The following is a 12182-nucleotide window of genomic DNA, read 5'->3' as shown; positions in this document are numbered from 1 at the left end:
CAGTGTAGTTTCAGTTACAGCGCAAAAAAAGACTGAAAAACAAGCAAGGTTGCCGTGTTTGGAAGCCGCGTCGTTAAAACTTCGTATTTTCGCATCACACGGGCGTGCGAAGTTGGCTGGATACTTGGTATGGGCTGTCGAGTGAATTAATTTAAAACTTGGTTCATTTGGTCAACTCGAAATGCTTAGTCAAGTTTAATTCACAAAGGGACAAATTAAGTAGTGCACTGTAGTGGCGGATCGATTCTGCCCCTGCCTTAGCCTTCGACAGTGTTTTGTTGTGAATAAAGCAGGCGTTATGGTTAACATTTAATTCGGCAAATTCGCGCAAAGATATATACGTTTGTTATTCCGCGTTGCGAAAGTAATTTTGGGTTCTTTAATTTGTTGACGAGTATCTTTCTATAGTCGGAAGGTTTGTTTAATCAATTATTGATTTGGATATTTTGGGTGAAATACCAGCAAGTTTAGTTAAAAAAAACGAATTTTTGTACCTATGTTTGGCGTTTAACAGCTTTAAAAACGCAATTCCTATATACGTATAAATTTTGGGTCCATTTTACCTGTTGTATACAAAAGCCGCATTATCTCTATTTTGTCTTAACAGGTTACCGATAAATAATTACCGGTTAGCATTTGTAAGCCTAAACGCTAATCTGTCGCTAAAGTGTCAGCCTTCTTGTTGACAGCGAAGCGATTTTGCTCGCCAAAGTGCCACTTACAGTCGAAGGTGTCTGCTCAAAGTGATGAAGCGATAGCCGCTATGCAATCCGAATCTTCAAACTGCATCTAACGACTGACGTTTCACCTTAAAGCATGGGATTTACTCAGCAAAGAGCCAAAGCTATCTCTTTCGTTGCCGCCCTTCTGGTTTATTCGAATACCTTCGACGCCGATTTCGTCTATGACGATAGGTGAGTTTTTGGTCTTTATATATTAAAATTAGAAATCTTTGGGGAAAAGCACTTTTACCTTAAGCTAATTCAAAAACTAATCATTAATTTGAAGTTGAATTAATCAAATGGTTTAGTTGTAGGTGTTTGTATGACTGAGTGTTGTGTTACCGTAGGTGAAACCATACTCGATCTAATAGTCTTAAATTGATAATTTTCTAGAGTTTTTTAAAGTTTACATTTATCTGCTGGATAAAATAAAGCATCTACTTACAGCCTATTTTGTTGCAAAACAGCAATATAATTTTTAGAGATAAGTGTGCAAACTTTTGCGTTTTCACTTGTTCTATTAATTGTTAAATGTTGGTATGAAACTTTGACGCAATACTTTACTTAAACTACTTGTACCAGAGTTGGTAGCGTAATGTACTTTATAGTCGACACACAGCTCAGGCTAATATACAGTACGTTATCCAAACGAATCAGTGTTGGGCGCTTTTAACAGACAGAATTGTCAAGTGACGTCACTCGAAACCCCGCGCATTGACGTGGTGTTTGTTTTGCAAATGTATCGGACGCTTTGCGCTCACATCAAAGTCGCCCCTCAAAGGGTCCGTGGCGATAGAGGTTTTTGCCCAAAAAAGAAAAGTTTGTCGCGAATTTCGACAAAAGTCAACACTCGACGGCTTTCTCGCGTCTTCTAAAGGCCGTCGAACGGCTCTGGATAATGTTACGGCCAATCCTGTTTATCCAGTCGATAACACGTAACGCTCGCGCGCAACTGACTAGTGTTGGGTTACAGCGAATGTAAGTATCGCTTTACGCCAAGAACGGAATCGAAGCACCGTTTGTGTTTCTGCCCACAGCCCTGGAATTTTTTTAGGTCGTTTTCTTCCTTTGAAACATAACGTTTAAAGATGTCTGGGCACTGTAGTTCATTCCGACGTTACAGTTTTCGGTATTATTAAGCAATTTTCTGTCAGCTGGAACGTTTTTCCGCGACTTTGAATGGAAATGTTTTTAAACGTCCGACAGCGTGTCATTGGTTTTTATAACCAAAAAAATTGGTTAATAATTCAACTTTACAGCGGCCTTGTTTTGCTCCGGTTTCGGCCAGTTACCACATGGTAGTGTTGTAAACAAAAGTCATTTTGAAACACCTTAAGTCTCAGTCAAGTCATTTCTAAATTAACTCAAGTGACGTTTTAAAGTTATATGAACGCTAAGCGAAAATTCGATGTAAATCACCATAATGACATAATTCCCTTTTTAAAATTAATTATAGGCTTTATGGAGCGTTCTATACGCAGTGTATAAAACAAATCTCTGTCATAAGTGACTTACTGGAAGCTGTATTTGTGTACTGGAATTCGAACATCAAAATTTGCACTTTTGTGTAAGGCTGAGTATAAATTCATTTCCAAATTAATAAGTGCGAGTAGAATGACTTGACCGCATCAAGCTATGTTTTGGTACACCAGTAGACCAGCGTCTTTATCCATTGTTCGGCTTTAGGACTGAAGAAGAGATATATTTTAAGTCGGCTAAAGCCATCTAAAGTATAGTCGGATTGCGTGTATTTTCTCACTGCGTTTAATCCAACATAGAGCGTAAAGTAGTAACAACCCTAAAGCCCATTGAAATGATCTTAGAGATACGACCCTTACCATGTCCTTGCTAATATAGCCTTATTAGTTTGGTGCTGATATGTCTGGTCCCAGAAGTACAGCAAAGAATCGACAAATTATTGCACGGTTGTAGCAAGGTCCCAAGGGGCGTGTTTTAGAAACCAAACACAGATGCGCTGATGTTTGCCTGAAACCTAAGGTTTGCGGTTGTATGTCTGTTGTAAAACACACTTAATATGCCAATTACGCCCGAGCGAAGTTTGCCAAAGTTTCCATGCACCCTTTTTCTATAAAATGGCAGCCTTTGTTAGCTGTAATGCATATATAAACGAAGGCTGAATGCATGGTATGTAACAGTGCGTATACTGTAATCCATCTTTGGGTTAAAGGAAAATGGACTTATTTTCCTAGGGTATAGATAGGTTTTCATTCATCTTTTTTGACTAAAAGGCGCATACATTGTTTCGAAGGTATTTTTTTTGTGTTCCTTATTTTCTTGTATTTAAAAAACTTAGAGCTTAAATGTTTACCTAAGGCGTTTAAACGCTTTTGCCTCATTTATTTTTGTAAATACTAATGTAACAATCTTAAAAAGTCTTCGATTGTGGCGTATTATAAATTACCTCTACAGTCGCTTGATTCATTCCAATTAACATCCTGATGGTGCTTTTAGGAGCGAAATATATTTGTCATACATATAACATGCCAACAAACTAAATTTCGGTTTACTAAGTTCTATACTTGGTGTTAAATCTTTCTCATTGATGTGCAACCAAAATTGTTTGTCTTTCACCATTCGGATTCAGGTAGATTCTGTTATGAGAAATATAATTCCGCTACAGAAAATTATTACGTCTACAGTCCTAATAGTTTACTGATAGAACTTGAAAACTTGGCGTACTTGTTAAGTAGCACCTGATGCGAAATGCTGCTTTAATCAACCAATAGCAACTCGAAGGCGACGCAATTTATTTCCATTTAAACTTGCCCGCTTAAATTGTCGACGCCGTCTTGTCTTCTAAGCGCGGATCGATAGAGAACGGAGTTTGAGCGGCGCCGTAGCTGCGTTGGCTCGCGGCAAACGACGTTTTTTTGATAACTCGCTATTGATCCTGTCAACTCGCATCCCAGTCTTTGACCCAGCGCATCGGCTCCGATTTGATTGCGCTAATAAGCGAATTTATTGTCCCGCCAAGAGAGTGGTTCGTATATTGGCCAGATGCGAAAACGAGAGAATGAACATTTCACCAGCGCCAGGCTCTTCGGACCGGGAGCCGACTGAAGTAGGGAAACTTTGGTTTTTGGTTTTCGAAGGAATAGAATGTTTAGACGAATATAAGTTGCGTCAATAAGTTCTAGCCGCTCTTTATTTACTTGTCTTTCTCGTGCGCAAAACTTAACCTTATGAATTTACTTAACATCGATAAGATGTTTGTTCGAAAGAATTTCCTTTCATTTCGACAGGGATCTGTTCACTTAAATTTATTTTTTTCAGTTCTTCTGCAAAATAAACACAATTTCAGGGTTCAATACATAGTCAAGTCGAAGTTATTATTAGAGCAAGTAAAACCAGTGACGCTTTGTCAGGCATTTTTCTTTCTGAAAAGTATTTATTTTACGGTGCAAAATCGTATCTTCAGGACTTAGCATAGTTGGACGTAATATGAATTGGACACGCATTCGCGCGTGCATGTTCGTTTTAATTTTGGATATAATACATGTATATTCATTGTTTTCAAAATGTTAGAGTGATTCTATTATCGTTTCGATAGTTATTAAATCTAAACCTTAACAAAAAATGACAATTTTTTTTATTTTGTAACCTGTGTATGAATACCAGAATAACTTGAAGCGATCCTATACTGAAAAACATCGCATTTAAACATGTAACCCCGCTATACATACAAACTATTTTGAGTTTTTGTCCCCCAATGAAAGGACTCTAGGGATTCAGACTCCCAAACCTCTTAATTGCACCTATACATATCACTGTACGCCTTGTCTGAAAATTTGGAAATTCTACGATTTATACTTTTTCGATAAAGCTTCTAGCAAAAAATCGGACTGAAACATACCAAAGCAAACCAAAAAAGAATAGCGGCAAAAACAAGATATGTCCCTAAAGTAAATTTTCGGCCCACATAATTAGTCGTGTTGGCTAAGTTGACCCCGATCGCCGCTAAAAGTGTCCCGCTGGTCACGCCTTTATGAGCAACTGTCATCAAATATTAATGGCGGGCCAAGCTGCATCTGATCTTTACTATTGATCAGTTGAATTTCGAACCACCAAGAGTGCCTCAAGGTTTGGCAGCGAAATGGACCAAGTCGAAATTCGGAGGTCCCTGAAAGTGCGTTTGGTCTTTGCTCTCGCCCAATGTCGGCTCGCTTTTGTCCATTATTACCCGTTGTTAGTTTGGGCTTGTTCAGTTTATAAAAGTTATCTAGATCTTGTTGAAATCACTAAAAATATATGCTTTGCTTTAGGTTAGTAGCAATTGCCTTATTACCTGTTATATGTAACAAAACACATGCAATTTAATTCTAATGCAAATCCAGTGTATTTTTTCCACTAATAGTGCTTCTGCTATCCTTGAATTGGCGAAAAACGGAATTACATTAAATTACATGTCTTAAATAATTGTATTATAACAGGTTATTATACACATTTTTTATTGTTCCAAATCAAATACCTCAGTAAAATGTGGGGGCCCACCAAAATGTCGTCTGCGCCCGAAAAAGTGCTGGACAAGTGTTTTATTTTGTTCAAAAGTACATTGATTTTTAACAAGATTGTTCAAACAAAAGCAAACCGTGCGCAATTGGGGTTTAGCTGCATAACCTGACAAAATTCTAAAATAGCAATACTGAAAAAAAGGAATTTTGTATGCGAGCTGGTAAATAGTTGATCAAATGGTAAATATTTGATTAAGTTTAATTGTAAGTACCACCTTTCTTAGTATAAAAAAGCCCAGTCATATAATAAGGATATCATCTTGGCCTAACTTCAGTCTTATAAAACCCAAATTGAGTCGCAGCTGTGAAGCTTTCAAGACTCTTTCAACGACGGCGAGCATAATGAAGTTTATAGAAGCGTTCGGCCTTGTCTGTAACAACAACCACTTGTCGGGAAAGTTGCTGTCACCTGGGCACGGCGCTGTTGGTTTGGTGTCCGGGCAAAAAGATCCAAACCGCGCTTAAAACTGTTGTTCTGTTTATTTGCAAAGGATTTTGTCTGGCGCGTCAACGGCAGTTTCGCTCGATTTTGGGCAACACACGAACCCCAACCAAGATACTCGCAGTTAAATGAACCTTTCGATGCACGCATTAATCGAATAGGCACGAGTTTGTTGTTTCATGCTTGTTTCACTTGAACATAACAAGTGTTTATTGAACCTGATCCAATACTAAACAGAGCATAACACATTTTTCCTTAGTAATCCAGTAAACGAAACGAAATAATGTTTTCAACAAGCTTCTATTTGCACCAGATAGTCATTTGAAACCAGCATGCCTTAAAAAGTATACTTAGGTATAGCTCAAACAGGGAGGATTTCGGGATGAGTTGGACACTTTTCACATTAAATGTCGGTAATATAAGTTTCCTGTGGGGAAACAAAGCAGATTTAAGGGAAGGTTTTCATGTTTCCCGAATCCTTATAAATTAAAGCCCTTAGCGCTTTTTAATTCATGATACGAGCTTTATCGCTTCCTTTTAGGTATTGGCTAATGCGGGCGCTGTTTTTAACGATTTTCATGTTGTTTCCGCGGTCTACATGTTTCGCGCAAATCTGGTCCGAAGATGGCCTTAAGTAGAGCATTTTGAAGCGGTACGATACATGGACCGGACGCCGTCGCCTTAATAGAACACCATTGATGCGTCCCAAAACACACCACATCGTTTCCCCTGTAATACGTCCGAGTCCGCTATACGAAAGAGTCGCTTTGAAGCTACGCTTTGAGTGATGCTTGTTGCCGGGCTTTTTCACCTTGTTTCGATTTTCGGATTTGCGCGAAAAAACATCTGCGCCGAAATGCCATGACCGTCGTTTTTGTTTTTGTCGCGGTGTATAGCCACAAATCATTGCTTAACAGAGGATAATGCAGCATTTTGATACGGTGTCGTGGTTTGCGGACGGCGGGTTCTGGGCTCATTAGAACTGTTGGTTGAATAAGATTTTGTTTTCTTGTAAATTTATTTACAATCGTCAAACAACAAGGCTTTCAATAAGTGGTTCTCCATTTTTTAGCTTGCGGCACCCCAAAAAATAATCAGAAAAAACATGCTTGTTTTAAAACACATCATTACGTGAATGATCCAATATAATTATGTCTTATCCTTATTACACGGAACACATTAAGTGAATACAATAGTATTTGTCTGTCAACTAGCTGATGTCGTATTCAAGTCTCAAATATTTGCCTATAATCTTACCTGTTAACACTTTTACAGTTAGAATAAATTACGCAGCACACTTGAGAATCTTTCGAATCACGCAATTTAACAACCACTGCTTTAAATGGTCAAAACAACAATGCATTAGCTAGATTCTAGAATGATAAAGTTACACCAAAGGCCCAATTCTTAATTCTTAAGACCAATATAGTGAAACCAGGTCCAGATTAAGGGTACTATGGGCCTAAAAAATGGGCCTAATTTTGCAAGCCAAACTACAAAAGTAATAAAAACACATTCATGAAAAATAGAAATTAATTACTTGAACATAACATAGAAATATGTAATAAATGTAACTAAGTGCCATAGACTCTGGGGGCATAATTTTTTCAGGGCCCAAGGCTATAGCCTTAGTAGCCCAATGGTTAATCTGGCACTGAGTGACACACCTTGTACTTCAAAGCAAACGACGCATCACTTAAAAGAGTCGCCCCTGCAAAACTCTTTTATGTGACCCATACAAGGATTACCCACACAAAAAATGGAATTTTTTTCAAAAAAACGAAATTACTGATACTTTCTCGTATGGTGCTGTGTCGCGACCGCAATTCTTATTTCAATTGATGTGATGACAATGGTCGTATTCGGTCTGGATAGGATCCTTTTGTGTTTCTTCATGCCCTACTTGGCGGTTTAACCCTGACGGGGGTAATTTAAAAATAAGAGTCCATTTTTTTCCAAAAAAAAGGGCTCGTTTTTGTTGTTCAACAACCGCTCCTAATTCGTGACTTCTCCCAGATAGTCGCCACGCCTTTTGCGTCGCTAAGCCATTATCGACGCCACAAAACTGAATTGTGATAAAGCGGGAAACTTATACGTACGGAAATGAAGCTTTCAGGGTGTCAAATATTTCCACTGGTAATTTGATTAGAACACAAAATTGAAAACGGGCTTGAATACATGCATTTTGCAATTGGTAAGATCTGCGTTATATTACCATGGTCAACAGGTGCGTGCCTTTTTTAAAGTGAATTCCAGTAACCAAATATTTGCTTGTCACTGGGCTGGAATAACAAACTACGTTCGTAATGGTGGCCATCACGCCGTCCGGAAATTTGCACAGAAATATGAAGTGCTTGAGTGAAAATAAACAAAGCACCATTTTTGGCCAAATTTTCTTTACTTTCCACCGCCACTAAATGTGCAGTATTGCTTTTCGTTCGCACAATTCGAGCTTAAATCTTACCTTAAAGCAGATATAATGCAGTTTGACTATTACTTTGTTTGCTTCAATGATTGATATCTCTCACACAAGTCACACTTCTTGATAACATGTGCCGTTTTATCTGCCCATCAACGCTTTCCGTTTTTTTGCAATCAAGGCTTATGGAATATAGGAGCCTTTTCACTGCAAATAAAAACACAGACTGTTACAAAGCTATTTATCAAATGGCCGGTCCCGTTTTGCAAACCTGTGTTTTTCGTGATTTTTTTCGCTGTGATTCGCAGTTAACCTTGCCGTTTTATAACCATTTGGTTACTATCCCAACCCAATGCCTTCGCAAATCCCAAACGCATTTGTCAGTATTTCGCAGAGCTAGCCTACGAATGCCTAAGCATGGATAAATAGATCAGTGCTTCTTAAACTTTTATAGTTTTGTTCACCCCTAGCATCTATCTCCAGATTTCGTCAACCCTTGTCTTATCCTTGTCTTATGATTTGATAAAACTATCTCGTCTATAAATAACAGCACAAAATGACTTCATCCATTTCTGACGCAAACTATCATCCATTGCTGACGGTTCACCCTTATTCACCCCTTTTGGTTGGTTCAGCCCTGCAAAAAATTTATTCACCCTGCGGTGAACCATTCATCTGATTAAGAAACACTAAAATAGATAACGGGCTTTTGCGAGCAAGCCTAATAACACAAAGCGGAATGAAGGATCAGGGACCAGTCGAAAATGCGGTTACTAACGTTCTTGCTGTTTTGGCCTTTTCACGTGCCACTTGTATTCAGTCATTACTGCAGCAGTGTTTTGTGTGCACGCGAGACGTCTAACGCCACATTTGCCCCATCAATCTCGCGGCCCACATCAGCGCTTGCCTTTCGCCAGCATCTCCCAATGCGCGGCGTAATGTAATGGTCGCTTGTAACCTGGCACTTTTCGTAAAGCTCTAAATGTCATCGCTTCTTTCGTTACGTGACTTCAGGACGGCTCGTCTAAACTCTAAAAGACCAACGTGATCGTTTTTAATTGCGATTCGACTAGATTTTGTAGCGATGACAAACTATGAACAACTGACATTTTGACGGTCTTTGATAGTGCATATAAAATACAAAATCATACGAAAACACAATCGTTATGTGTCCTGCCTATATAGCAGGGGTTTCTAAACTTGGGTCCATGAACCCTTTGGGGGTCCGTAAACTAGTTTTAGGGGGGTCCATAAAAGTCTAATTGAACTAAAAATAAAACAGTTTTGCACTGAATGTATCTATATTCCATTTTATTTCACATTTTTCGACCGATATAAGCAAATTTATGAAGTCAATTTGTATTGTGACGTCAATTTATGACGTCCTTTTAAAAATGTATTGCCTACCGTGGTGCACGCCAAGCCAAAACAAATTTAGGGGTCTGCGGCAAAACAAGTTTTGGAACCCCTGTACTAGAGGAATCAGGTGGCACTACGTAAAAATAAATTATATTAAATTCTCGACAAGCTTTTGCACAACCGTGCTTCATCAGGTCAAAGTGATTTACCACTTGATCTGTAAGATAAAGTTCAAACCACGGTGTACTAACTTACCGGTAACTGTAGCGAAAAAAGGCTGCAAAAATCATTGACAGCCGACCCCATAACTGTCGCTTTGTTAACCCCGCTGCCTATCCCCCTTTTCAGAAGTTAGCCCACGTTAACGTCGCCCTAAAACGCCGGTTGATTTTGTCGCAACGCGACTGTTTGAAGCCAGCGGGACGCGACCAATTAGGGGCATCTAAGCGTGCTCGCCATTTACAAGGCGTGTTGAGGCGCACCTCGGTGAAGTGAACGCGCTGTATTCAGAGTAGAATGTATCGTGAATTTTACGCTAATATTTTGTCCAACACAAAAAATAATTTCACCTTGGCAAAGTGAACTTGATGTCATCAGAGTGTATTGTCTCCAGGATTTTACGCTGATGTTTTATGCAACACAACGAAATAAAATTGGCAATGAATTGCAAAGGCAAAAAGGTCGAGTAGATAGTCACCATCTTGATTATCTGACACAAGTTTGTACCGAAACGTCTTAATCAAGATGATGTCGATCTACTCGACCATTTTGGCTTTGCAATTCATTATCAAGCTACATTACAGATCCGTGCATAGTGTACCCAGCAAAAAAAAAACTTTAATTTATGTAAATTTGAAGTTCAGTCATATTATGAGCGCCCTTTGAATTTCACTTGTGTTTTTTTTTTACCACGGCCTGCGGCTTGAAAAATTGCCCAAAATAATCTTGTTGTTTTAGTTTGAAATATTTTTTGATAAATACGCATTACTTTAATAAGACACAATACATGTTAGAGTCAATGGCTTATATTGTGTTTTTATATCCATCAATTTGGCAAAAAAATTTTGTTTACCTATTCCTGTGCAGGTTCAAAATAGGTGCGTTATTTTATTGATTAAAAACACTAACTCGCTTCGCCCAATGCCAATTTTGCGACAGCACTTACGATTTATTGAAATTCGACTTGAGTCTAAATGTTTTTTTGATAATGTCGACAGCCACGTATTGCTTGCTTTTCAACGCAACGTTATGATTTTCCTCACACTGCTGGCATCTTTGCATGTGGCCACTTTATCGCGCGTTAAAAAAACAAATAAGGACCTTTTAAAATCAGCCCAACATCAGTAGAGGGCGTTTAGCGCTCGACAAAACACCGAATCGTTAAGGTTTAGATCAGCGATAAACACTGAAATGTCGCTTATTATGATCAGATAAGTGTCAACTCTGCTTTTCGGGCGCAATGAGTTTTAAATATGCTTTTTGCGCGCTGATGCGGCCGTAAAATACCGGGCCACTGTCGAGTTGCGACATCTCCTTCAATCTACTTTTGAATCTGTTATGAACTTGCGTGTTTTAGTTCGGTTTGGTAAAGGCATATTGATCGGCGTTTAAAACTTAGTCGTGTATATTTGGAAAGGTGTAATTATTTATTTCCAGTCGTGGTCAACGTGGCAGTATTGAGTGTTGTATAAGTTATAAAACTACGGGAGAACCATGCATACACAGAGGCAGTGTTTTTTTAAGGTGTTTTGGAAATTTTCTCCAGCGGTTTCCCAAATTTTGGACTTGCAACTTTTTGGTATTCAAATCAAATACTTGCGGTCTCTTAAAACTATGCGGTCACCCAAACCAAACCTTAAAAAAACCCTGCACAGAGGCATTACTTTTAATAAAAGTAAGATTTTGCTTAACCTCCCTAAAACTAAGGGCAGACTTGCAAGGGTTATACCCTGTTTTTAAATCGATTGGCCTTACGGTAACAGTATTTTAACAACGGTTTGAATGAACTAGTGAATGTTTGTCTTGCAGCGCAAAAGGATTATATTAATTGCTTGCAATAATACTCTTGTGTCTGTGAAATAGGAGATTGGTAATTGGTGAGATGACCGAATGCGTACTCCATCATTGACAGTAAAGCAAGCGTCGCTTATCAATTCGTGACATTGAGCTCGCATTGTGAAACGTTACAGCGATTTATTTTGGGTCACCTGTGTTAGTCCAGTGCCGTGTTTTTTAACCTTTTAACCACGGAACATTGGGCATTACACAATTTTGCGGAAAGCCAACGAAAGTTTATCAATGCATAAACAATGAACAGCATAACATTTATTTATTCCCTTTCAGTTTTTCGTAGTGAAATACTGGGCCTGTTTGGATGAGCACAAACTATATATTCAGTGTATTGCAATCCTATTATTACGCTAGAGTCTTATTATTGCATAACAATAGATCAAGCAAATCACAATATAAAATGCAAACTGGTGATAGCGGATTAACACTTAATAAAATAAAAGCTGCTTAAGTTTATTGTGTTAAACCAATCTCTTTCGACTGGTGTTTCATGGAACATTTGTAAAATTAGGTACCATTTTGAACGTTTCGAACAACTCATACATTGTTGAAAATGAATAGAGTTAATCGAAACGTTCAAAATGATACCTACTTCTGTACGGACTTCGATATTCTCGTTACGTCTTACAACAATTACC

At 38.5% G+C, this 12182-nt stretch overlaps 1 protein-coding gene across 1 annotated transcript in view; it reads left to right on the top strand.

The window, feature by feature from the left end:
- The first annotated feature begins 816 nt into the window (after positions 1-816).
- LOC146135328 (protein O-mannosyl-transferase TMTC2-like) overlaps positions 817-12182 on the top strand; it is a 62410-nt gene continuing 51044 nt past the window's right edge. The window contains exon 1 of the mRNA XM_083395762.1: positions 817-914. Within this exon, the coding sequence (XP_083251888.1) occupies positions 817-914 (98 nt within the window). The remainder of the gene's footprint in view (positions 915-12182) is intronic.

This window comes from Ascidiella aspersa, chromosome 8, assembly GCF_963924565.1.
Source record: "Ascidiella aspersa chromosome 8, kaAscAspe10.2, whole genome shotgun sequence".
Classification (NCBI taxonomy): domain Eukaryota; kingdom Metazoa; phylum Chordata; class Ascidiacea; order Phlebobranchia; family Ascidiidae; genus Ascidiella; species Ascidiella aspersa.
Note: the sequence above shows the minus strand (reverse complement) of the source record. Positions and strands in the feature narration are given on the sequence as shown.